Source organism: Pteronotus mesoamericanus, unplaced genomic scaffold (genome assembly GCF_021234165.1).
Source record: "Pteronotus mesoamericanus isolate MK-2021 breed Mesoamerican mustached bat unplaced genomic scaffold, CSHL_Meso_final contig_101, whole genome shotgun sequence".
NCBI classification, from domain to species: Eukaryota; Metazoa; Chordata; class Mammalia; order Chiroptera; family Mormoopidae; genus Pteronotus; species Pteronotus mesoamericanus.
In genome coordinates this window covers 15,669,351-15,694,977 of record NW_026555001.1, presented here as the reverse complement: position 1 = coordinate 15,694,977, position 25,627 = coordinate 15,669,351, and the positions used below count along the sequence as shown (strand labels likewise).

General features: G+C 56.9%; 1 protein-coding gene across 1 annotated transcript in view; it reads left to right on the top strand.

Annotated features, from left to right (window-relative positions):
* The window catches only part of KCNK3 (potassium two pore domain channel subfamily K member 3), a 37,592-nt gene extending 11,965 nt beyond the window's left edge, over positions 1-25,627 (top strand). Inside the window, exon 2 of the mRNA XM_054568848.1 lies at positions 22,377-25,627. Within this exon, the coding sequence (XP_054424823.1) occupies positions 22,377-23,299 (923 nt within the window). The 3' untranslated portion in view covers positions 23,300-25,627. The remainder of the gene's footprint in view (positions 1-22,376) is intronic.

Below are 25,627 nucleotides of genomic sequence, written 5' to 3'. Positions count from 1 at the left end.
CCGCCCTTCAGAATTTTCCAGTGCATTTACTGTGGCTATGCATGCTTTCTTGGAGCTGTGACTAACGACTTAGTGCAGCTGACTGAGAAAAGTGGGGGACATGGTCCCCGCCAGTGTTTCTCTGCTACTGCCTGGCTGTGACACCTACAGCAAGTCACACCCCACCTGGGCTTATCTGCAAAGGACTGGGCTGGTAGCGTCCAAGCCCCTTACAGCTCGGATGGCCTCCGTTGGACCTCCGCTTCTCCCAGCCCCTTCTGAGGAGCACACTACCCAGGATTACCCTCTTGTCCCCATTTCACCCCATGCTGGCTGTGCCCTGGAGGGACTTCCTCCGTGTCCAATACCAAGAATAGTGCTCTGTCCAGGACCTCCACGTCACCCCCCTTCTGGAAAGAAGGCATTTCTGACTGTGGCCTAGGCCCCGTTATCAGCAGAGTGAGTCTGCTGTCCCAGCCCCTGGGACAGCTGGAATGCGGGAGCCTCCCACCCAGAAGGGGCGGCCGCTCACGCTGGCAGCCCCGACGGTAGCCCACGGATAGGGTGTGGGAGGAAGCAGTGGCGCTGAGGGCAGGCTGCCCACAGCCAGCGCTTTCTGACGGGGGTCGCCTGGAAAGGGGTGGCAGGCTGCAGGGGGTGGCAGGCAGTCCCACTTCCCAGATGGCCTCCGGACCTGAGCCGGCCCCCGGGGAGTGCACGGGTGGCCAGTCCTGCAGGCCAGGCCCAGGCTGACTCCGAGGCTTCCACGGCCCTGTGAGCGAAGGCCCTTCTCATGGACCAGCCTGCGACAGCCCAGCGGGCCCAGTGACCTGGTAGACCTGTGGGGGGCCGGGGTTAGCCCCATAGGTCCTTACGATGGTTTGACACCTCAGAACGTCCTGGGATAATATGCGGTTACCCTTTGCGGATCATACACAGGCCGACCAAATGTCAGGGCAAGCGTCTTCCTCAGACTGTGGCTGGGATGACGTCAGTTCTCGGTGCAGACACGGCCACACTCATGCACAGCAACTGCTCAGTTTGACAGTGCCTGGGGTCCTCCGGATTCCTTGAGAATCACGGATTCAGCCCAACGTTTCTCTCCTCCAGATGGGGAGGCTGAGACCCAGGGCAGGGTGCGGGGAGAGGTGGGGAGCAGCCCACCCCAGCCACTGGGGCCCTGCTACCGGTTCAGCGACAGAGCCAGGCCTCCAGCCCAGGCCTCCTGACTCTCCTCCTCCAGGCACTCACACCGTCACCCCTCCATGCCCTCTGTTTTACGGAGCATCTTTCACGTGTCAGGCACCATTCTAGGTCTCAAGGACCCAGCCCCGTCCTCATGGCGCCTACACTTCAGAGGAAGCAGACAGTCACAGTCACGAAACTATGCGATCACAGATCAATGATCATCTCAGTGGTAACAGGTGCCAGCAGTCAGTTTCCAGGAGGGTGTGGCAGAGAGTGATGGAGAGGAAGGATGCGCAGCCAGGGAGGGGCCTGTGATGCAAAGATCAGCAAAGAGCCTTCCAGGGGGACAGCAAATGCAGAGGTCGCAGGCAGGCAGAAGTGTGGCGTGTCTGAGGAACAAGGAGCAGAAAGAACAGTGTGGGTACGGCATGCTGAGTACAGAGGTGGAGGCTGGGAAGGGCCGGATCTTGTGGGGCTGTGGGGCTCCCCTCAAGAGCTTGAATTTTATTCTAAGCGGAATGGAATGGAAGTCCCCGGAAGGTCTTAAGCAGGGCTGTAGTATGATACAACTTAAATTTTTATCAGATCGCCCTGGCTGCTCTGTGGAGGTTGGATGGGTATAGAATAAGAGGGAAGCCGGGAGGCCAGCCAGGCTGCGCGCAGCTCAGTGACTTGAGGGAGCAGACGGTGGAGGACGGAGCTGGTGGGGACTGGAGGGGCAGCCTGCGCGGGTGCTTGCGAGGTGGACTTGGCCCAGGCTGCTGATGGACGGGAGACACGCGCCGGAGAGGAGGGGGGAAGAGGGCGGTAGGCGTCAGGGAAAGAAGAGTCAACGATGGTCTTTGGCCTGCAGCTTGGTGGGGGGTAAGCGTTTTCTGAGCAGGAAAATAAAACCTGGAGGATAATAGGTTTGGTTAAAAAAAATATAGAGTAAGATTTAAGACTTCTGTTTTAGACACACAGGTTAATTTTGAGGTGCTTATTACAAATCCATGAAGCCAGTTAGAGAGACAAGCCTGCAGCTCAAGGGAGAGGGGTCAAAGCTGAGATATAAATTTGGGAGCTATCAGATAGAAATAATATTTAAAGCCATGAGGCTAAATGAGATCATCTGGGGAGAGAAGAGCCCAGGGCCAGCCCTTCTCCAAGTCCAGGAGGGGGCATGCGGAGGGGGCTGCCGGGGACCTGGGGACAGCTGGGTGTGCGGTGTCTAGAGGCCAGGAGGAGTGAGAGCTGCCCACTGCCCGCCGCTGCTGGGGGACCGGGTCAGGGGACCCCAGACAAACAACCAGTGGGCTTGGCAATGTGGTGGCCATTGGAGAGAGACATGGACCATAAAAACGGTGTAACATTCCACAGCGAGTTCCAAGAGCGCGGGGAGGTGAGAGTGGTCGGAGGTCTTTTGTATTTGTCCAACCTGACATTGAGCAGAAGAGCCAGGTTCCAGGAAAGCCAGGGAGGGGAAGAACAGTCTCACAGCTCACAGTGTCAGGCCTTTCCATCAACGCTCACAGTCCTCCCCCTGCAGTGGCCCACGAGGTAGTTATCATTATACTCATTATGCAAATGAGGCCTGAGGCCCAAGGCCCAGCAAGGTTATCAGCTCGGAACATCAGCCAGGGACCTGAGTCTAGGCCTGTGTGACACCAAAGTCCCTGCTTATTGTGCAGTGGCCTCCACCTCCCAACGGCCCGCTCGGCCTGCCTCTCCTTGCAGCTTCTTCCCACATCCCCTCCACCTCCCCAACGCATCCTTGTCCTTTGATCATTTCTGCCAGCTTCCAGCAGTCTTGGCCTCTGCCTCCCTCCTCCCTGAAAGCTCTGCTTTTTCTCTTTGATCCTGCACGTCTGTCCTCAACTGCATCCTAAGCTGGGTTTTGTGTTCCCCCTGCCCCAACCCTATGCCTGCAAGATGACCTCGCACTGATGTGGAGGATCTGCAGGGGTTTCTAAGAGCCCTAGGGGAGCAGCCTGGGCCTGTGGGATGGGCGTGTGGCTTCTGCCTCTTTGACTGCCGTTTGTAAAGAGCCTGGGGGTTTTCAGTCCCGGCCAGCCTGCAGCTCAGCTCCTGCTCAGAGCTGAGGGCCCAGAGATGGGAGCCCCCTGGCCCAGGTGCCTGGAGAGGCAGCCAGGAGCTGGCAGCCAGAAAGGCCATGCATCGTACCCCAGAGGAGCAAGATGGGCCTCAAAGTTCTTCTCAGGAAAATGGTATGGATGCCAAGTGGTGGCCAGGAGTCCTAAACAAGGAGATGTAATTGGCAAAACTGACCACCTGCCCGCCGCCGCCACCACAGGCACTTCAGAGCAGCGGGGTAGGGGTGCTCAGGACCTCAGAGTCCCTTCTGGAGCCTGAGTGATGCTAGTGGGAAGTGTGGACGGGGCCCAGAGACTAGGCCAGTAGAGAAGCCCTGGCAGGAGCTAGGGCACGGAGCTCTCTGCTCCCCTCCCTGTCCAGCCTCTCAGGGAGGCCTCCAGGATGTCCAGAGCCGCCTCCAGCTCCTCCGTCAGATTCTGAGGCCCTGTCCACCCCCGGCCGCTCTGGTAGGGCCTGGTGCCTGGCTCCCCACTGGAGGCAAGGAGCAGGCAGAACCCACACACAGGCACCTGGGGCCCAGCCGCTTCCCCGAAGCCCTTACGGGGGGCTGCAGCAATAATTAGCCTCTCACGCGTCCCCCGGGTTATTTTTAAAATACTCCTGACACGTGGCTGGCGGGCTGCCCTTGCCAGGTGCTGGTGCCAATTTGGGCAGGAGTGGATCAGGGCAAGATTCGACCTCTCCCCAGGGCCCCTACCGACTGCCAGAGTTAACCAGCACGTCGCTGCACTGCCGGGGGGAGCGGGGGGGCCAGCCGTGCAGGACCTCCAGGAGACTCCCGCATCACCATCTTTGACCGGGTCACCTCGCCTGCCAGGCCCCAGCTCCCGCCTTTGTCAGTGGGGCGTGTGATAGTGGCGTCTGCCTCTCTGACTGCCAGACCCTCAAAAGTAAGCGATAAACTGAAACGCTGCACAAACAGAAGAGTATTGGATTACACGTCCCCTCCTACGAACATGCCGCCCCGCTCTGTTCCACTCCCCGCCCCCCAGGCCGGGCTTCTTTCCCCAGGTGGGTGACTCCCAGTCTGCTCCTCCCTTCCCTTCATCCCTTCCCCACCTGCCCTGAGACCTGCCAGAAGTTAGCCCTGAAACCCGTTCCCTTGGGCAGGACACGAAGCAGTAGCTGAGACTGCAGAGGCAGGACACATGGGAGAGGGTGCTGAAAGCAGACTGAAAGTTTGGACAGTGGGGAGCCATGGAAGGGTTTTGAGCAGAGGAGTGACATGTTCGGGGTGGGGCATCATCTGGAAGTAGGTGTGGGGAAGATTAGGGGAGAGGGGCCAGAAGCTGCGGGGCATCACGGTCAGAGCCTGCTGCCCAAGTCCAGGCTGGAGAGGGTGGGGGCCCAGCCTACGGCGGGGGCTGGAGGAACAGAAGGGCAGAACTAGGAAAGGAGGAATGGCTGAGACTAGGCGTGAGGGAAGAAGAGGAGGAAAGGCAAAGTATTCCCCTGCTTGGCTGAGGAATGAGGACATTCTCAGAAATCAGGCAGCACAGAGAGGGCTGGCGGGGAGCAGGGCAGGAGGCCAGCCTCGGCGGCCTCCCTGGAACCAGCATCAGAGCGTCCCAGGCAGAACTGGGGCCCCCGCTTATGATCAGAGTGCAGAACGAAGCAGAGGCAGCCGGGCAGGCTGGAAGGAGCGGTGGAGAGCAGGAGGGCTGGGTTTCAGCAGGAGAGGGACTGGCCTTCGGGGCTGAGAGTGGCCAGAATATAAAGGAAGATGCAGATGCCAACAGCTGAGGCCAGTGTGTGGGCTTGTCCAGGGCGTGCACTGCCCAAAGGAGTGCGGGTTGCCGAAGCCCAGCCCACTCCCGAGCTGGGCACTCCCAGGGCTGCATCCGCCCGGACGAGCCCATTTGGTTCTAATTTGTCCCAGAGTGTCATGGAGCGTGGGCGGCCCTGACCACAGGGCACTGGGCCTGGGGCTCAGGAAATACCTGATGCTCTTGGGGAGACCAGTTGTAGTGGATGGAGTGGGGACGGCCGGTGACTGAGGGAAAAAGCAAGGCCGAGGAGAGGCGCAGCAGGCCTGCCTCCCTCCCTCCCTCCTCTCTTCCTCCCTTTCCTTTTTTAAAGACTTGAGTGAGGCAGGGGGGTATAAGAGGGCTGAAAGGTAATGTAAACAAAATAAAAAATAAAAATTAAGTAAAAAAAAAAAAAAACGACTTGAGGGCAACCATGAGGAGCTGGCAGAGGACATTTTGAAAATACCCTCCAAGAGGGTGGCCTCCAGGAGCAAAGACAAGAGGAAAAGCAAAGGGCCCCTGCGGGGTACAGTTAGGGGGTCAGCCTTGGGAAGGGCGCCCCGTCATCCCCGGAACAGAAGAGGGGCAGGGAGCAAAGCAAACAGAGAGTAGAAGAAGCCACATGGGGAGGGCCTGGCTCTGCCATGCACTTGCTATATGACCTTGAGCAAGTCAACTTCTCTGTAGCTCACTTCCTGCATCTTTAAATGGGGATAATAATAGTACTTACCGAATAGGGTGTTTGAGGATTAACTGGCTTAGAGCAGGGTGGCACATAGTAAGTGCTATATAAAGGTCTGCTGGTATTGTTTTGAATTGGGGAGGAGGCAGCGGTGACAGGGGCATTTAATCATTTGACTAAAGTCAAGTGCAGAGAAACCCAGCTCTCCCAGATCCTACATTGGAGTTAGGGGGAAGGAGGGAGAGGCAGCGCAGAACTATAAGTGGTAGCTGGAGAGAGCTCCGTCCTGGGGACACTGCCTGAATCCTGGGGACACTGCCCAGCATAGAGCTCTTGGCACCATAAAAAGCAAGCTCAGGACACCAATGCATAAATAGGCAGCCTCTTTAAGCCATAGGAGCCATGAAGTCATGCTCCTGTTAAACCCTGGCCCGGCCAGCCTGTGGTCCCATCCTGGGCTGTGATAGCGGTGTGGATGGAGGGCTTGGAAGGTGGGGGGAGTGGCAGAGGTCATTGCAAAGGCTGGAAAATCAGAGGTCAGAGGGAGGTGGCAAGCCCAGGGTGAGTCAGGCAGCAGGAGGCGGGCCCGGGGATGAGCATCTGCCTCCACGTCTCTGGTGAAGGGCAGTGTCCCCAGGGAGGGGGACAGCTGCTTGCTGTCTGCACTGAAGACAGGCTAAGCAGGAATGGCCTGAGCCTCGGCCATTTCGTTCTGCCTAACGAGTGTTTCACAGACAGGGTGTAGGGCTGAGTGAAGCGTGTTTCCATGGAGAGTGTGGAATCTTAGCCTCTGAGAAGAGCCTCTTGGGTCCTTTGGGCCTATTCGGGGGAAGGGCTGGATTTGGTGGCTTCCTTAGATTCTAATGGCATAGACCTTGAAGAACGCGCAGGGCCAGAGGCCTTGTCCCATGGAACCTTCGCCTCCCTTTATTGAGGTACAGACTTTCCTGCCTCCCTGGGTGTGTTCCCCTTATAGCCTATCTCGTTCTTGCACCCTCTGCCCTGAATGGTGGAGGGAACTGTGCCAAGAGGGGACATGTGGGGTGTTGAGGTGAGTGTGTAGGAGGGGACCCACATCTGCAGGCTGGCTCTAAGGGTGAGAAGGTCCTGGCAGCTGCCTCCAGGCTGAAGTCCCTGCTGCCGGGAGTCCCTCTCCTCCTGGGCCCTACGCCAGCCTATACCATCTGAGCTTCTGAGCCCTGGGGAGGGCGCTGAGCCTAAGAAAAGCCTCCTTCACATCTCCTGGCATCTGCTGCCAAATTGCCTGCCAGCCCAGATCTCTCCGGGCCACTAGCCATGACCAGGAAGGAGAGCGGGGAGGCAGGCGATGGAGACAGGGCCTGCAGGGCCATGCAGACTCCAATCCTCCCCACCGCACGCAACCCACCCGTCCAGACCGGCTTCCTGTATGCACTGGGGATCCACCGTGGACACTGAGCAAGAGGGACTCACCTCCACGCAAAGCTGGGGGACAAAGCAATGTGTCCCTGGGGCTGTCCTTGGAAGGCAGCAGAGATGAGGGCAGGAGCTCCGAACAGCCCCCAACAGCATGAGGAAGTGCTCAGAGGGGAGGCATGGGACAGGTGCAGAGAACCCTTGGAACAGAGGGCACCAGGAGGGTTGGGGGAGTGGGGAGAGGGAAGGCCAGGTGGGGGTGGGTCAGAGTGTGGATGGCCAGCCTTCCTGCTGGACCAGGAAACCCTCAGACTATACTGCGTACATTGGGGGAACGAAGGAAGGTTTTGGAGTGGTGAGTGGCAGCTCAGGTCTGTGCTTTAGACAATAATCAAATTAACAAGAGCTCCTTCTTCCTGAAACCCTCCACATGCCACGTCTTGTCCTAAGCACTTCACTCCCTGTATTTCTAACCCCCTAGGCCACCCAGCTACCTCGTTAGATGGGGGATCAGAGCGGCAGTGTGGGTTGTGGGAAAGCAGCAGGCCCGGACTCAGGAGACCTGGGTCCCAGGTCCAGCTCTGGAGCTGCAGCCTCAGCTGAGACACCAGTGTTTCCAAGCTTCACTGTCCCCATCTGTCAAATGGAGACCGCGCCTGCCCAGTGGGCTGCCCAGCGCTGCTGTGGGGACCAACAGGAATGCTCCTAAACACTGCAGAGGACAGCATCCGCGTGGGTCCCCTGAAGCCTGGCCAGGGCCTTTCTGCTGTGCTGCTCACCCAGATGCACTGCGGGGAGCCTGCCCCCTCATTGGAGCGGCTGGAGCTCGGCCTGGGCACAGCAACCCCCTTTGACCACTGCAAGTAAAAGGGACTTCAGAAAGGAAACAGTGTCACTTAGCCAGTGTCAAAGGCCCGTAGTCGGAAGCCCAGGCCCCCTCTCAGGCCACACTGTCCCTGTCTCTGCTCTTCCCCATCACTCTAGCTACTCTTCCCTTATAACTCTGGCTTGCATGTGACGTTGGCTCACCCTGGTCCTGGCTAGGACCAGCCACTCAGCCTCTGATCACAGTCCCTGGGAGAGACAACCTGATTGGCTCAGTGCAGCCAGTAGCTTGGGTCCCCTTGGATCAGGAGTCCATCTCTGATCCAATCCACTATGACCTCGGCCGGGGTCACCTGGTACCAAAGCACTGCCTAGGCCCACCCTTGAGTGAGTTGTTGCAAGAAGAAGAGCTCCGAAGAGGCAGGAAAGGGGCAGGCACCCCATCACCGGTGGCCTCTCTCAGCGCCCTGACCATGCCCCCTCCAGCTTCCCTCTCCTCCCCTCCTGCTCTGTCTGGCTGTGGGTCTTACTAACACATCCCAAGAGACCTCCTGGGGCTGCTCCTTAGGACAGAAGGACTGGCCCTCCACCTCTGGGTTCAGGCTACATGGGGAGGGGAGCGGCTCAGAAGAGAGTCTTTGGAGGAGCACCATCAGGACGCCATCTCCCCTTCACATGGTTTGAACACCCACTGTGTGCAGAGCACCAAGACTCTAGCCCTGGGGGCTTATGTCGGCCTTAGGGTAGGGACCTGCTGGACACCAGGCTCTAGGGTAACGTCAATGATCCCAGGGGCGCCTGAAAGTACCAGGGCTTAAATGTCAAAAGATCCAAGTTGAACCCTAGCTCTGTCAATCTTAATCGGTCTGACCTTCTGCAAGCCATCTCAGTTTCCTCATCAAAATGAAGCTAATAATGCCCATCTTGAAGGTCACGGTGAAGATTAGAGAAAATTGACAAAGTGCAGGTCTCTGGATTACCTGATACAGTTGCCATTACCAGCAGAGGCATTAAGAGCAGAGAAAGCACAGGCTCCGTTCGGGCCTGTGAATGCCCTCCCTTTCTCTCCCCTTCCTTCTTCTTACACTCCATCCTTTCCCCGTTCCCACCTGCCACCCCAGACGCAGCCACACAGAGAGGCCAGGAGGCAAGTTCCCAGCCAGGGGACCAGGCCTGGGCCCTGACCGCCTCCCAAAAGCCTTGTCCGGTGTCCAGCATCACCCCAGGCCAGCCAGCGCCCCTCCCCACATTCTGCGCAGGCAGACTTGACTAAAGGGAGCTTTGCTCACAGAGACATCGCTGTGCATAAGGGGACGGGTAACGTGCCAGGCAGTGTGTGCCAAGAGAGGCCGAGTGAGTGGCAGGGATGGATGCTGTGTGAGAGCGGAGAGGTGGGGATGCTCGAGGGGCCAGAGCAGGAGGAAGGCTTCCTGGGAGAAGGCAATGGAGATGGAGGTGGGAACGCGGCGGCAGCCAGCGATGCGTCAACACAGGGAGAGGCGGTGAGTGTTAAAAAAAGGAAGGAAGGTCTTCACAATAATTCTGTAAAACCTAAAGTTCTTCTAAAAGAAAAAGTTTACTTAAAAATAGTAAATGGTAAAAGGAGAAGAAGAAGCAAAGGAGGAAAAGAGAATCTGTCCTCAGACAGTAACCTTGATCCAATTTCTAGCAACAGCTGGGGCCAAGCAGCTCTGTGTACCAGCCAAGTATTCATACCCACCCTAAACAATGCTTCCAAGTGTCCCAGGCCACCTTCAAAGGCCCTTGGGAGCAGAGCAGGCCATGCTCCCAGCCCCGGCAGCATCGGCAAGGTGGCTACCCCCGCTGACTGCCTCTGGTTTGGGCTGCCCACAATCCCAGCGTCACAGCACAGCCCCTTTGACACAGACTCAGCACGTCCTGGGGCGAGGCTTTCCTTAAGGGACAGTCTTCCCTCTCCTGCCCGCCAACTTGCCTCTCCTCCCAGAGGGCAAGGCTGAGCCATCCTTGTCTCTGCTTCCTCTCTCCCAGCACTTAGTCAAGTTCCTGGCACGAAGCAGTAGGTGCTTAAGAAATGTTTGCTCAATTAATAAATTAAGACAAGCTAAGAGGGAATGAAGCCTTTTCTTTTCGCTGATTTTCCAGCTGATATTCTTGAGACCAGCCAACTGCTACAGCCTCCCTGGGGCTCCTGTTGCCCCCCTCAGCCTCCCCAGGCGCCACATCCCCTCTCCCAGAGCTGGCTCACAGCAGTGGAGGGCCCCTCCTGGGGAACCCAGTGCACTCTCAGGCCCAGACTCTTGGGAGAAGGGCCTGGATGGGAAGGAGGAGGAAGCTAAGCTGGAGAAAGCGCCTGCTGTGACAGCCAGGGAACGAGCTGCCTACCCGCCTCTCCACGCCACAACTTTCTCAGAACAACCTTAAGAGCAATTCATGAAGGTCCCACTCAGATGGGCCATGGACCCCCAACCCCTGGGTGCATGAGGCCCTGGAGGCCACTGAGAAGTTGAAGAAAGGGAGCTGGCCTTGGCCGAGGAAGGCCTGGCTCTGCCAGACACCTGTATGGCCTTGTCCAAGTCACCCAGCCACTTGGCTCGGTCTTCTCAGCAGGAAAACCAGGGCACCTGCTCCCCGGAATGTGGCACCTAATCGAGTAGGATCGGTGAGGCTGTATAAGGTCTCAGGCCTGAGCCGGGGCCCTGACCCAGCCTCTCGCTGGCTGTGTGGTCTTGAGTGGGTTACAAAAACTTTCTGCGCCTCAGTTTTCTCATCTGTAAAAGGGAAATAATACCTAGCTCATAAAATTTTTTCTGAAGAGTCAACAAAACGTTGTGACTAAAGCACTTCGGACAGCACCTGGCACACACATGTTCAATATTTACTACTATTACCCCCACTATTGTCCTACTTACTACCACCACCACCATTACCATTAGCTCCTGTGGGCCCCCTGAGCTACTGCAAGGTACAAGACACCATCCCTGTCCTCAGAGCCCAAAGGGAGACTGGGAGGACAAAATGAGACAACAAGGAAGAGCAAAGAAGGAAGAAGCCGCTAAACTAAGCCAAGATGCAAAGCCCCAGGAGACTGGTCTCCAGGGCTGGATGGGGTTGGGGTCCCTCAGGGCTCAGCAGTCAGTGGGGAGAACCTAAGGACCAACGAGACTTCCTCAGTGCTCTGGTTTGTCTCAGTCCTGGGAGGCTCAGGCAGGGCCACATAGCTGTCTCCTCCTGACCCCACGTGGCTTCACGTGCTGGGAGGCTACATAAGAGTGGGGCGGAAGAGACATGATTTTGTGTCTCTGAAGAGCTGGCGCTGGCTGCCCCTCTGTTTCCGCTGGGGGGATGTTACTCAGAGCAGCGCTGACCAGGCCAGCCCAGCTCCAGCCCTCCCAGGAGAGCCCGAGGGTTCTCCCCGGCCCCGCCCCGCCCCGCCCACAGCATCTGCTCCGTGCCAACTGGGACAGCTCTGCAGAGACACACGGGCCCCAGCGGCTGTGGATCGAATGTGTACCCAAAGGCTCAGTGCCATTGCTTTGGGGACCAAACAGTCCCACCGAGACTTCTGCTTTCTCCACTGTTTGTGGATGAGGGAGCATGGCCACTCTGAACGCCCAGAACCCTAGAACGTTGCAGAGCCCCAAGAATATCTCCTCCGGCCTCTTCATTTCCCAGAGAAAGGACTCTAGGCCTGGAGAAGGACCGGATCTTGCCTGTGATCTCACAGTGGCACAGCTAGAACCAGATTCCAGGTCTTCTGACTTCCATCCTGTGCAAGAGTCCTGGGGCAGCCAACCACAGTGAACAGGGAACTGCCTTTGAATTTCAAGTTTGGTTCTGGCATGGACTGAGATAAAACCCTTTATGTTTCTGAGCCTCAGTTTCCACATCTGTAAAATGGGAAAATAATAATAACACTTCTTCTGTAGGATTGATGTGTGAACTCAACCAATAGAAGGCATAGAATTGCTTGCAACTGGCAAAGCCCTGCAGAATTGAAACACGGGAGTTATTGCTATTCTAGAACTTAGAGCACAGCACATAATGAGGAGTCAAAAATGTCTGCTGGTTGAATGGATGAATGTTTGAAGCGTGGTGAGCGATGAGCGAGGGCTCCGGGAGCAGTAATTTGCTTAGGTGGGTGGGATCAAGGAAGGCTTCCCAGAGGGGCGACTTTTGAGACAGGCTTTGATGAAGGAGTAGAAGCCCATCAAGACGGCGGGGGGGGGAGGGGAAAGAAAAGAAAGCATGAACAATGCCCAGAAATGTGGGAATGCAGCTGTGGCCCTTCAAAGAGCTGTGAGTACCAATTCCACAAGCAGGTTTGGGCTCCAGACCCTGCTCGAAACTCCTCCCTCTCCCCGGGCCTGTGCCCTGTGCAATACCTGGAACAGGGAGCTAGCAACTTGTTAAATAGAAATAACCTTCTAATCCAACTTCCCATTTGATAGGTAAGAAGACTGAGGCTCAGGGGGCTGACATGCCTTACCAAAGGCCCTACCGCAGGCTCCGCAAACTAGGGCCCAAATTTGGCCCATCACCTGTCCTTATAACTAGTTTTATTGGAGCATACCCATGCCCGTTCATTTGCATATCGACTGGCTGCTTTCTTGATACAATGGCAGAGTTAAGTAGTGACAAGAGACCATACGGACTGTGAAATGCAAAATATTTACTATCTGGTTCTTTACAGAAAAAAGCTCGTCAACTCCTGGACTACAGCAAGATGGGGCAGAGCTGGGGTGGGAGCCAGGCCTCCAGTCCCTGGTTGGGTGCTCTGTGACTCTGTTTACCCTTGCCCCTCTGGGCCCCGCCCCACCCCTGTAACACGGCCCAAAGGCTGAGATTTCAGGCAGCCAGCCACCGGGCAGGCTTGGCTCCAGGACATACGGTACAGCCAATAAGGAACCTCTGGGCTGGCTGCTGTTGCCCCATGACCCAACAGGGCTCTTTTTGGGGGGCAGGTCAGCCCTTTTCGGGGAAAGCTGAGAAGGAGGTGCCAAGAGGCACCTGCTTCTCCTCCATGGGCAAAACAGGAGAAGCCAGAGAGTGTAAGTGTAGGACTCCGGTCAGCCAGATGCCCAAGCCACAGGCACGGCCTTTCCAGAAGCGCCCAGAGGAGGCCTGGTGTCTCAGCAGATGGCCAAGTCCACTTCAAATCATGCTATAGAATTCCTTTCTCAATGCCAGGCTGTCCCTGGTGGATTCATGTAATTAAAACCCCACCAGATCCAATCTGTTAGAAGTTCTGTGTTCACACATGTCCTGTCCAGCTGGTCATAGGAGGCAGACAGACAGCGGGTCTAGGCCGTGGCCACCTGGTGCAGCGGCTGGCCTGGAACACGGCCTGTGGGCCCCAGGTTGGTGCCCTGCCCAGGACACTGGGTCGGTGCCCTGTTCCATGGCACTGCCCACTCTGGGCCGCATGCTCTGTCCACCTTCCCTGACTCTACCCCTTTCCATCCTCCGGTTCATCTTTGATGCCTCCCCTCCTTAACGCACTCACTCAGCATGGATTTGTTAAATGCCAGCTATGTGCCAAGCGCTCCTCTGGGTGTGAGGAATAGAGTAGCAACATAAGAGACGAAAAGCCCTGCCCGCATGGAGATCACAGTTTAAACCCACATATGCAAGAACATCTCACTCGTTGTGTGTCTACTCTTCCCTCCCGCCCCCTCCTCACTCCCTCCCCTCCCCCGCCCCTCCTGCACTCCGTGCACTGCTGAGCCCTTGACAACGGGCCTCATGCAGGCCTCCTGAGGAATCCTCCTGCTCCCCGCATCCCACTGCCAAGTCCCGCACAGGGATGCCAGGGAAATTCGTCTCGATACCTCTTCGGCATGTCCCTCCCCTCCTCGGGAGCTCTCAGTGACCCCTCATTGCCCTCAAGTTAAGGTCTGAACTCCTGCACCCGCCCCCCAGGGCGCGTCGCGTTTTAGCCCCTGACCCCCTTGCCAACCTTCCCGGCTCCGCTGAGCTTCCTGCTCCAAGAAAACCAGCATTTCTGTTGTTGTTAGGTTTATAATACCCATTACTTTTTACTTATCAAAGTAATAGATTTTTGCAGAAAATGTAAAATATAGCAAAGAAAATGCAAATTAATCATGAGCCCATACTTCAAAGATAAACTCTAAGAACTTTTTAATATTTTTCCTTCCAGCTTCGCTTTCTGAGTGTAAGTATGTGTGTGTATAGATACTTTTTTATATGTATGTAGTCTGTGTGGGATCCCATTATACATAAAGGGTTACATCCTGCCATTTTTATTTAACATTCTGTGGTGGTTTTCTATGTAATTAAGAGACTCCTCAAAGAACAGCGCTTTAATTGCTGCGCAATATTCCAACACATAAATATACCTTAATATGTTTAACCAAACCCTATCGTGAACATTAGGACTGTTTACAATTTTTCACAATGAAAATGCTGCTATAAATATTCTTGTTCATAAATCTTTGTTCCGCTCTCTGGTTATTTTCCCAGCATAGATTCCTAGAAGTGGCATTGCAGGTTCAGCGGATAGATGCATTTCTAAGGTTCTTGATGCATATTGTGAAGCTGCCTGCCTGAGAGAGTGTGTCGGTCCCCCTTGCCCCCCATATGTGAGAGTGCTCAGCAGCCTCAGGAAGGTCTGTTTTCTCTGCCCCTAGCATGCCATGTGTCTCCCTAGCATTGTGCCTTTGCTTCGGCAGCTCCCCTGTGTCAGAACTCTGTGTTTCCCATCCATCCTTCAGAGCGCAGGGTCAAGACCGCCTCCTCCATGAAGCCCTCCCTGATACACCAACTGAAGTTCTCCACCTCTAGCCCTCCTTCAGCCCCTGTCTTAAATGCTTCCGAAAACACTTCTCACTGTTGCCATGCATTTACATCATTTGTGCCATAATAACCTCTTCTTTGTTCAAGATGCTTTCAAAGTGCTTCCCCTGAGATGTTTCATTTGATTCACTTTCAGACGGAAAGTGTTTTGAGATCAAAGACCATGGTTTGATCATCTGGGTCTACTTACTTAATCTGGCCCCATCACCAGCCTCAAGTGTAGCCCAACCTCAAGCTAGCCCTTGATTTACTGGAAGCCTTCACTACCCCTTGGCCTATGAGAACAGGCTTCAGGACGCCCCTCTCTGCAGGCTGAGCTAGGACAGAGGGCCCTGGATTCCAGTCCTGGCTCTGTCACTTACTCACCTTGACCTAGAGCTGGTCCCTCCCTGCCCCCTTCTGGGCCTCAGTTTACCCATCTATAAAATGAGCAAGTTGAACACACTCCAGAAGTGATTGTCCCTGCCGCCCCGGGCCCCAGGCACCCGGAGTAGCCCCAGGGTGCCCCTAAAGGGCCCCTTGTGCAAAACCATCCTCTGGGACAGGCCAGAGGGAGCTGGCCAGGGAGGCAGGCCTGGCTCCAGGCCAGGCTGTGTCTGCAAACACTGACCTTGGCTGCCGCAGGGATTTTCCATGACACCAGCACCCTCCCCCTCCACTCCCCCTAATCTTGTGGGTCTGGGGAGGGTGGGGGATGGGAGTGATGAAGGCTGTTCTGTACCAGACAACCCTGAATCAGAGTAATAGAAGCACCTGTGGATGGTAGAGCGCAGAGAGAGAGAGAGAGACACGAGAGAGCAGTGGACCTACACTGGAAAGTCTGGCAGGGGAGCAGAGGTCGGGAGAGAGCTTGCTGGTGGGGAGGAGGGAGGAGAACTGAGAGAGTAGCCGGGAAGATGGGAAGAGAGGCCTTAGAAAGGGGCAGGGGGGAGGGAGGGAGGTGCTATGCTTCAGAGCTGTCCTTCCAGGGAGCTCTGGCCTGGAGGGGACAAACTCCAGACCCAGTTATACACACTGGTCCCTCCCCCGAGTCCAGGTCCTTGAGGCCCTGGTGATTTCCCAGGCCTAGCACAGGCTTCAGCCAGGCCCCGGGCAGGGGCGATTCCTTCTGGGCCCTAGGCTGACCTCCTTTTGCAGGGGCCTGGGGGCCACAGGGAGGGCCGGAGATATGAGTCACTAAAGGCCCTCTGCCAAGACCACCCCCCACCTCCCAGGTTTCTCCCATCCACATCCCAGATTTCAGGGCTGTCCGGTTGAGCCACTGCTCCCAGCAGGCCTTGCACGGGACACTGAGGGGACTTGTTGGCCCTCCAGGAGCTCAGGGCTCTGCAGAACTCTTCTGCAACCGTGAGTGCACAAGTACCAGGCATCTGAGCGAGGCAGGCAGGTCTCTCCAGCTCTGGAAAGGATCCCAAAAGGTTCTTAGAAAAGAAGGTGTCTGAGCTGGATTCTAAAGGATGGAGAAAGCCCGCACTCTCCCCACCCCCCAGCAGAACAGCCCCTCCGTCCCTCCTGAGGGCCTGGGCACCGCCACCTTCTGCCTCATCTCCTTTACCACACCCATGAGGCTTTTTGGAGCCTCCAGACCACTTCCGGCTGCCATCTCCAGAACAAGGGGTCAGCTCCCTGTCTGTGCCTCAGGCCCCTGACGAGGCTGGGTCCTTGGCGGCCTTTCTGAGGTGCAGCTCTGGCTCGGGCCTCACAGAAGAGCCCGGCTCCCCTCTGGGGCAGCTGTGTCTTACAGCCAGTCCCCTGGAGCTGCTGCTGTCTCCTTCCACCCTCACTTCTCTCTGCCTGGGCCCAGGCAGCTCCCTGAGGTCAGGCCCTTTCCCGAGTCCGGCTTGGCATCAGCCCAGCGTGGCCGGGAGTTCAGTCTTTGGGCGCCTCAGGCCACAGGCCGCTCATCCATCTTCCCTGAGGGCAAACATTAGCCCAGCCAGCACCCGTATTTACATTAGATAACTGGGCCTGCAGGGAACCAGGAAACAGCTGCAGCCACGCATTGCCAGGGGCTCTGTGCCTCTGATCTATACATGGGCTGAGCTGACCAGAGCAGGGACATCAGAGGACCTCAAGTCCTGGAAGGGCTTAGAGTTCTTGATGCCCCAGAGGAGGGTTTCCCAAGCTGTGCTCTAGGGAGCCCTTGCCCAGCAACGTGCACTGTGAGGAAAGTGTGGGAAGGTCAAATAAGTGGGGAAATGTAACCTTTTCTCCCAACTTGGACTGACCTTGCATATTAGCAGGTGTATGGCTCTGAGAAAGCAGGCACAAATGAAACAACAATGAACCCTGTTAAATTCAGCCTCCCTCCCATTTAATTTAACCAAGCAACTCTGTTCTCATCCAACAGTTATTAGCTGTCCATGACACTGGTATTCCAGGAAGCTCGCTTGGGGAAACACAGATCGTAGGATGTGGATGCCGAAAGGAGCCGTGAAGTCCATCTAATCTTGACGTTCCCCAAACTATTCATCCTAATGATTCTCATTTATCGATCCCGAGGCCCTAAGCATTTTAAGTCTGCTAACTCACCCCGTCCCCCAGGGACTCTGTGAGGAAGGCACCCATTGTGCGGATGGGGAAAAGGGGGCTCTCAGAGGGCCTCACGTGGCCAAAGCGGAAAGCTGTGTGGCTCCCAAGGCTGTGCTCTCAGCTACGCCACTAACCTGCACAGATGCCCTGCAGAAAATAGAAACACCTGTTTTCAGTATTTCAAAAGCATAACAATAACTCCCTTCAGTCCCATAAAGTCAGTTATCCCAGGCTAATCAGAAGTTTTGATGGGCAGATGTGTTCTTAATTACTTTTGATGGGAAAAATAATTATTGTTGTCACAATTATTTATTCGGTGCCTATGTAGCAGCTACACTGTGCTCATCGACACATTGTACTTCATAAATCAAATCTTTCAAAATGTAGGCTCTGTGTGAGCGAACAGAAAAAAATAATAAAAGGGACCCATTGCAAGGGGGAAAAGTGGGAATCTTTTCTCTTGCCCTATCCTCCCATGTCATAGATGAGGAAAATTAAGGCCAGAGAAGGAAAAGGAAAGCCAGTTTCGGTCAGGGTCCAGTCAGAGCCCCGATCTCCTGCCTTCTCGCCCCATGCTCTTTCCCCACCCATGGTGGTGGCCAGGCTTTGTGGCACGAGGTCAGCCACTTAGGCTGGCGGGCACATGAATCAATGGGGAGCAGGCATCTGAGGTCAGTGGGGAGCAGGCAGCTGAGCCCAGTCCAACCAAGGCCATTTCCAAGCCTCAGGCTGGCTACTTGTACTTTGACTAGAAGGAAATAGGCCGCAGGGAGGGAAAGCCCACTAAGAGGTACGGCTGGACCCCCAGGCTTCTGCCCCTCCCTAGAAGGCAGCGCTCCGGCTAGCTTCTGAGCTCCTTGGCGATGCTGGGAGGGAAACAGAAGAACCAAGGCCTAGGGCTGCCTGTCTCCTCATTTTTCCTTCTGCTCCCAAATATTGATAACGAGTATTTATGTCCAGCCATCTAGCTTACCCAGGTGAATTACCCACCTCCAGCTAGGTTCCAGGAGCATCTCTTAGCTGGGTTGCTCCCTCTCAAGGACTGCTGGATGCTGGCGGCATGAACAGGTCAACCTTAGTCATACTAAGCCAGAGGGCAGAGGACAGAGCATTGAGGTCAGGACTGAGTATCCTGGGCTGCAGTCCGGATTCTGCCATTCACTAGCTGTGTGACCTTGAGAAGGTCGCTTTCCCTCTCTGGGCCTCCATTTCTCCACCTCTACAATGTAAGAACTGAGCCATATGATGGCTAAGGGCCTCTCTGGCCTTTAGAACCTCAACGTTGGTGGTGGATTCGGGCAGGGTGTCCGGGGGAGGCGGGGTGGGGGGCAGCCCTTGTCAGCGCTCTGAGAGGTAGCGGCTGGAGTCTGGGCAAGAGTTCTGGCTGCTCAGTCCCTTGGACAGTGTGAAGGAGGGTCTCCAGATGGCAGCCTCCATGTGTATCGGTGACACACAAGGACAGATGGAACCCCTCACCAGGAGACGCAGGGCTGGGCAAGAGGAAGAAGATGGCGGCTACCTTTTGCCCCGCTCTCCCTCGTAAACCCAGGCCTGACGTGGGCATGCACCAGGCAGGCAGTGGGCCACCTGGCAGGCAGACGGGCCTTACCAAACTCCCAGTCACTTCCCAGACCTTCCAGGGTCCCCGGGGAGTGGCTCCGCCCCAGCTGGCGCCCCTCCAAGCACAGCGCCCACGTCAGCAGGTCCTCACAGCTCCCTTGTCCTTTCACCCAGTGACAGTAGAACAGGCAGAGGGCAGGGGTGTGCTGACCCTGGGCCAATACTTGGAGCAGCGTCTGGCTCCCTGTGCATTGTGCTCCTGTTGCCTTTTCTGCCATGTCCAGCTCGGGGGAAGTGCCCGACGGTGAGGCCCCCGGTGGAGTGCTCCCTTCTTGGGGACCCCGTTCCCATCCTAGTCCCCCTTCCGGGGTGATGAATTGGCTCTGAGGCATTGGAACGAGGGATGAGTCAGAAAATCCTAGAGGCCTGGCCCACTCGCAAGCCCTCTCCAGCCTTTATTACTAGCAAGTGGAGATTGTTGTAGTAACAAACTCGTAGGACGTTTTTGAGAATTAAAGTTAAAAATGGACCTGAAAGGTAAGACCTTAAGCCTCAGCCTGTGGTAGAAAATGAGGGTGGACCCCGGGGGCATCCAACCCCAAGGGTAAGGCACATCCAGGCTGGGGCCGCCCTGGACAGGACAGTGGCTGGAGTGAGGCTTGAGGCCCTGGCCCAGTAGGAGCCCTCGTTAAGCCTGGATGCGCCCGCCACTTGCTTTGGAAACCACGACATTCAGCAGGAGGCAGGCACTTCTGGCCGGGAGATGGGGGAAGCAGGAGGGCACTCACTCAGGCCCGGGGCAGGCAGGCGCCTGGGGAGGACGCTGTGAGGAGCGCACGGGGAAGAAGGTGGCTGTCCTGTCTGCTGGGATGTGCTCTGTGTTCTGAGCGGGGAGAGTTCCCCTGAAGCTGGGAGCTTTGTGGGTGGCCCACAGCGGGCAGTGAGGCTGCCAGGTAGGTGCGTGCGGGGTCTTCCTAAAGGACAGTGGGCCAGGAGAAATCACAGGCTATGAACACACACTGGGGGGGGGGGGGGGGGGGGTGCCAGAGGGGGTCCTTCTCCCTGATGGTGGGACATGGTTGCCTGACCCCACAGAGATGTCCCCCGCCTCCAGGACTGCACTCTCAGGCCAGCTTCTCCGTGAGGTCCCATCACTGCTGCTTCTGTCGCGAACTCCCACAGGTTCCAAAGTACCTTCACACCCAGTCTCTCCTCTACCCCTGAAGACTGCTCCGCCAGGCGGCCAGGGCAGGGATTAAAGCTGTAGTTCAACCCCCACCCCCGAGAATGCAGAATGGTGAAGAGGGGTCCAGAGAGGGGGATGGATTCACCCAAGGTTGCACAGCCAGCATGTAGTCAAGCTGGGGCTGGGCCCATGCCACCCAATCCCCATCCAGCCCCATCCCCGGTGCCACGCCCCTCCCCACACCCTGTGCGGTGTGCCGGCCTGGGGGACAGGGAAGGACAGGATGAGAAGCAGCTCTGGCTCAGGGCCTGCCCAGCTGTCGAGGTGAGTTGTGATCTGGCTGCCATAGCTGGGCTGGCGGGCACAATCTGTTCTCGCTCTGCTGAGACATGGACAGGCGGGCGTGGTGGCTCTCCCGCTCAGCTGTCCAGGCCCCCTGGCAAAGGATGACACAGTCACCAGCTAGATGCTGGGGTTGGGGAGGCAGGGCTGCCCATTCTGGGAGTAGCCCACAGCCTTGCATACCCCACGCAGCTGTCCTCAGACCTCCCTGAGCTTTAAGCCTCAAGTGGCCGTGGGCCGACAGAGATGCCCACTCTATTGGAACTGAGCTGCCCCCCAGAGCAGGTGCTCTCTTGGCAATGTGAGGGCAATCTGGCATTTCGTCCCGTACTCATCAGAGTGAGCTTTGAGCACTTGATATGTACCAAAGCTAAGTGCATTAAATATATTATCTCACTATTTCTTCCCAAAAGCCCTGTGAGGCAGGTGCTGCTTATTAGCCCCATTTTACAGATGAGGAAACTAAGGCTTAGAGAGGTTTAAGAAACACACACAGTCCATGACAGAGTAAAAATCTGAATTCATATCAGACACCAAAGCACACAGTATCTTGCCCTATCTCATCAAATGTGTTTTGGGCACGTCTCCTGGGCATGAACTAGAAAGGAACATGACAAGGTCCAGTAGTGCCCACCCTACCACCCTAGGCTAGTAGCGTCTTGCTGTATATATGTTGTTGGTGGCCCTGGGGGGCAGAGCAGGGGGTGGCAGTAGTATTGGCCCTGGAGTTCAAAGCTGAACCCTCTGTGCCACTCAAAGCAGAGATGACTGCCAGCTGTGGAGAATCCCGAACAAGTGCATGGAAGAAGCAGCATTTGTTTAAGTTTTGATAAGGGTTGGAAAGGGGGAAAAATTGGAAAGACTGCCAGCATTATTTTATTATAATTATCCCATTAATACAAGTAATAAATAACAGCCCAAAAAAGGAACAAGAGCGAGGACCAGTCGTCCTCATTTGAAAAATGAGGAAACATGCTCAGAGAAGGGGCATAATTAGCCTAAGCTCACACAGCCATTAGTGACAGGATCAGAAACTCTGTCCAGGTCTGAGTTCCCATGTAGGGTCCTCTACCCCCAGGTCTCCGGAAAGAACTCTTGACTAAAGACCATGTGATGGTTGATTCAGGGGGAACAGTTTGCCTCTGTCTGGCTCCTGGGCTCTGTGAGGGCTGGTGGGGCCGCTGGGGTGCGTGGAGGCAAGGGCTGGGGTTGTCTAGCTAGTGGTAGTCACATCTGGAAGGACACCGAGGCTCCTGCTTTGACAAGGGCAATGCCACTCCCCCCATGAGGCTAGACCCTACTTTGGGGCCAGGCACAGAGAATGACCCTGAGGCCCAGACTGGGGGCTGATGAGGCCCCGGAAGCACTAATTCATCCAGCTGGGGGGTCGGGAGCAGGCACTGTCTCCCTTCTCCTTCTCTGGTACCAGTGGGCTGCCTGCCTCAGGGAGACTGGGGGGTGTGGAGAAATCTCCGAGGGAGTCATCAAGGAGCCATCCGTGCCTCAGTTTCCCTCCCTCCACACTGAATCACAGGATGTCGCAGCCATTTAGTACAAACTTCCCTTAGAGTCAAGGAAACTGAGGCCCAGAGCCGACAAGGAACGGGAGCAAAGCCCATAGACACAAAGTAGAGCCCAGATCTCCTGGCCGACTTGCCAGTACCCTTCACAGCATCCCTCTGCCTCTAGGTGAAGTCCCCAACAGCCCCACAGGTCAGCTCCCTCTCTAGGTAGAAAAAACAGGTCAGGTCTTTGAGGCCAAACAGTTCAAACACAGGTTGCTCTGCTTCCAAGCAGTGCGACCTACCAACACTATGGAGTTGCCACAAGAGTAAACGAAAAAGCAACAGCAAGGAGCTAGCACTGCGTGTGAGGACAAGTATAACCCCATAACTGTGCTTTCTCTTCTCTTTGGCTAGAAGGAGGGAAAGGCCAGATGCCACAAGGTGGGGGAGGTGTAGGGCAGAGAACACAGACGGGGAGGGGCAGGGTTTCTGGAAGAGCAGCGCCATAGCTCTTGCTTTCTCTCCTCTTCCACCGCCTTCTCCAGGCTACGGCCACGCAGCGCCCAGCACGGATGGCGGCAAGGTGTTCTGCATGTTCTACGCGCTGCTGGGCATCCCGCTCACACTGGTCATGTTCCAGAGCCTGGGCGAGCGCATCAACACCTTTGTGAAGTACCTGCTGCACCGCGCCAAGAGGGGACTGGGCATGCGGCGCGCCGACGTGTCCATGGCCAACATGGTGTTCATTGGCTTCTTCTCGTGCATCAGCACGCTGTGCATCGGCGCCGCCGCCTTCTCCTACTACGAGCACTGGACCTTCTTCCAGGCCTACTACTACTGCTTCATCACGCTCACCACCATCGGCTTCGGCGACTACGTGGCGCTGCAGAAGGACCAAGCGTTGCAGACGCAGCCGCAGTACGTCGCCTTCAGCTTCGTCTACATCCTCACGGGTCTCACGGTCATCGGCGCCTTCCTCAACCTCGTGGTGCTGCGCTTCATGACCATGAACGCCGAGGACGAGAAGCGCGACGCCGAGCACCGCGCGCTGCTCACCCGCAACGGGCAGGCGGGCGGGAGCGGCGGCGGGGGCGGTGCGGGCGCGGACGGCAGTGCGCACACCACCGAGACCGCATCGTCCACGGCCGCGGCAGGCGGCGGCGGTGGTTTCCGAAATGTCTACGCAGAGGTGCTGCACTTCCAGTCCATGTGCTCGTGCCTCTGGTACAAGAGCCGCGAGAAGCTGCAGTACTCCATCCCCATGATCATCCCGCGGGACCTCTCCACGTCCGACACCTGCGTCGAGCAGAGCCACTCGTCGCCGGGAGGGGGCGGCCGCTACAGCGACACGCCCTCGCACCGTTGCCTGTGCAGTGGGGCGCAGCGTTCCGCCATCAGCTCCGTGTCCACAGGCCTGCACAGCCTGTCCACCTTCCGCGGCCTCATGAAGCGCAGGAGTTCCGTGTGAACGCCCCGCGGGGCCTGGCGCTTCTGGGAACGCGGGCCAGGCGCGGTTCCTGCTCTCAGGAGCAGCAGGGGTGGCCAGGGGCCGCCTAGCCGCCTTCAGCCCGTGGGGCACCCTACACACCCCTCACCACCCTCCCCACATCCCCTCTCCCCCATCTCTCCAACTGTGCCTCCTCGCACCAGCCAGCAGGAGCTGGGGCTCTGAGGACCCCTGGAGCCCCTATCTGCGCCCTGCAAATTCCGAGAAATGTGAAACTTGGGGGGAGGGGAGGGGAAGGCAGAAGCTGGGAGCCTCGCATCCCTGTGGAAATCTAAGGAGCTCCCCAGTTCTCAGAGGCCCTGCTGGTACCCAAGACTCCCCCACCCCCACCTCCTCCAGCCGGAGGGGACTTCCTGTGTTCCGTGTACGTTTGCATCTCTATTTATACCTCTGTCCTGCCAGGTCTCCCGCCTTCCCTTGGCTCCAAAAGCCAGGGTGTCTTTGTCCAGGTCGCCCCTACTCAGTCCACTCCCCTTCCTTGTCCCTCGTTGTGTCTCCCAAGCTCCCACGACCTTCTGTGTTGTTTTGCATGGCTTTGCAGTTATGGAGAAAGTGGAAACCCAGCAGTCCCTAAAGCTAGATCCCAGAGGGCAGGCAGGCAGAAGCAAGGACAAGCAGGCTCCAGGAGGGGCAGGGGAGGGAGGGGAGAGGCAACAGCCCTCCCCTCTGCAGGGTGGTCCCGCTGGCAGGTGAGAATTAAGTGGCCTCCAGTCAGATTCTCAAAGGGGGCGGGGCTGGGGGTGTCCAGCCTTCCAGACCCTCCCCTTGGATCAGACAGAAACCGTCCTACTTGCCACCGTGGCCACTTCTCGCCATTGCCAGCTCCGATGTCTGTGGAATGAGTCTCAGCCTCTGAAAACCTTATCCTGACTCCTCATCATCTGAGTCTCACACACTCCAGTTACATCACCAGGGCAGGAGTTCTCATCCCCCTTTTACAGATGACAATGAGACCTAGACAGGCTTTGTGATGTGCCCAAGGTGACACAGACAGCAAAAGGCAAAGGGGAACAAGAACCCAGGCTGCTTGGCCCCAGGCTGAGCGCTCTTCCCTTCCGACTCCTCTGCCTGCTATTGAAGGCAAAGCTTCTGCCCTGTACACGTGTCGTGTGGGCATCTGGGGCCTAAAACAGGGCCCAGAACCCAGGATAGAGCCAGTAGTGGGGCTCAGCCTCTGCTCTATGTGGCCAGGGGCCAGGGCTCGGAATGGGCCCCTGAGGCAAGCAAGGACCCCTTAGACTGCCCAGTTATAAGCAAGGAAGCCCTTGGGACCAAAGCAAGCAGGGATGGGTCTCATGGAGAAAGGTCCAGGAGCTGGGGCTCTAAAAGCTTGGGTTTGGATAGAGCAGCCTACAGACCTAGCAGACCCATCCCAGTGGGACCTTACCCCTGACCCCACAGCCAGTGCTGGTGCCTCTGTCCCAAGGGGCTAGAAATAAGCTAAGACTACACCAAAGAATGCCCCTCCCAGGTGGAGGATTTAGAGTCGGTGTGCCCGCTGCCTACCCCACCTGCAACCCAGAAGCCCAGACGGAGAGCAGCAGATGGGGGCCCGCAGCTGGAGCCAGTGCTGTGACTTAGGATGGCATCAAGGGGTGAGTGAGGGGCTTCTCCCCGCTCAGACTGCCCTAGTGCTGTTCCCGTGTCAGCTCCTTAACACTGCTGAGCAAGGCCAACCCTGGCCTTCAGGAAAGCTGGAGTAGGGGACCCATAGCGTGACCAGCCTTAGCCCAGCCCCGGCCATGTGCTCAGCCTCTGGGAACCCCTGGGAGGGAAGAAGCCAGGCCTGGCCTGTGTGTGAGTCCTGTCTCGGTGTGGAGGGGCTGGCTGTCCACGTGCCAAGGAGAGCAGGGCCCAGGAGCCGGGGGCGCCCTCTGTGTCTATGTCGGAGTGGGGAGCAGTGCTGGCTGCCTCTGTCCTGTATGTGACCCTGCCCTCGAGGGGTCCCGTCCCGTCAGTCCCGAGGGAGCCACAACCAAAGTTGCAGGGAGATGGTGGGGAAGGAGGCTGAATGGCCTGGGCTGGGCGTGGCAGACCTCTTGGTCTCTGGTCTCCTCCGGCCAGGCCTTTCCCAGGCCACTGGAAGGCCAGTGTTGCTTCCCCTCCCCCTCCCGCTGCAGGCAGCCTTTCTGCTTCCCCAATGCCTTATGCCTGGGCACACTGCCACAGAATATGCAATACGTGTGGGTGACATGCCCCCACGCCCACACCCCTACCCCGGGCAGCCCCTGGACCCCAAAGGCTGCGGCTGCCACGGCCTCCTTTGAGCCCCTCCTGCCTATCTGTCTT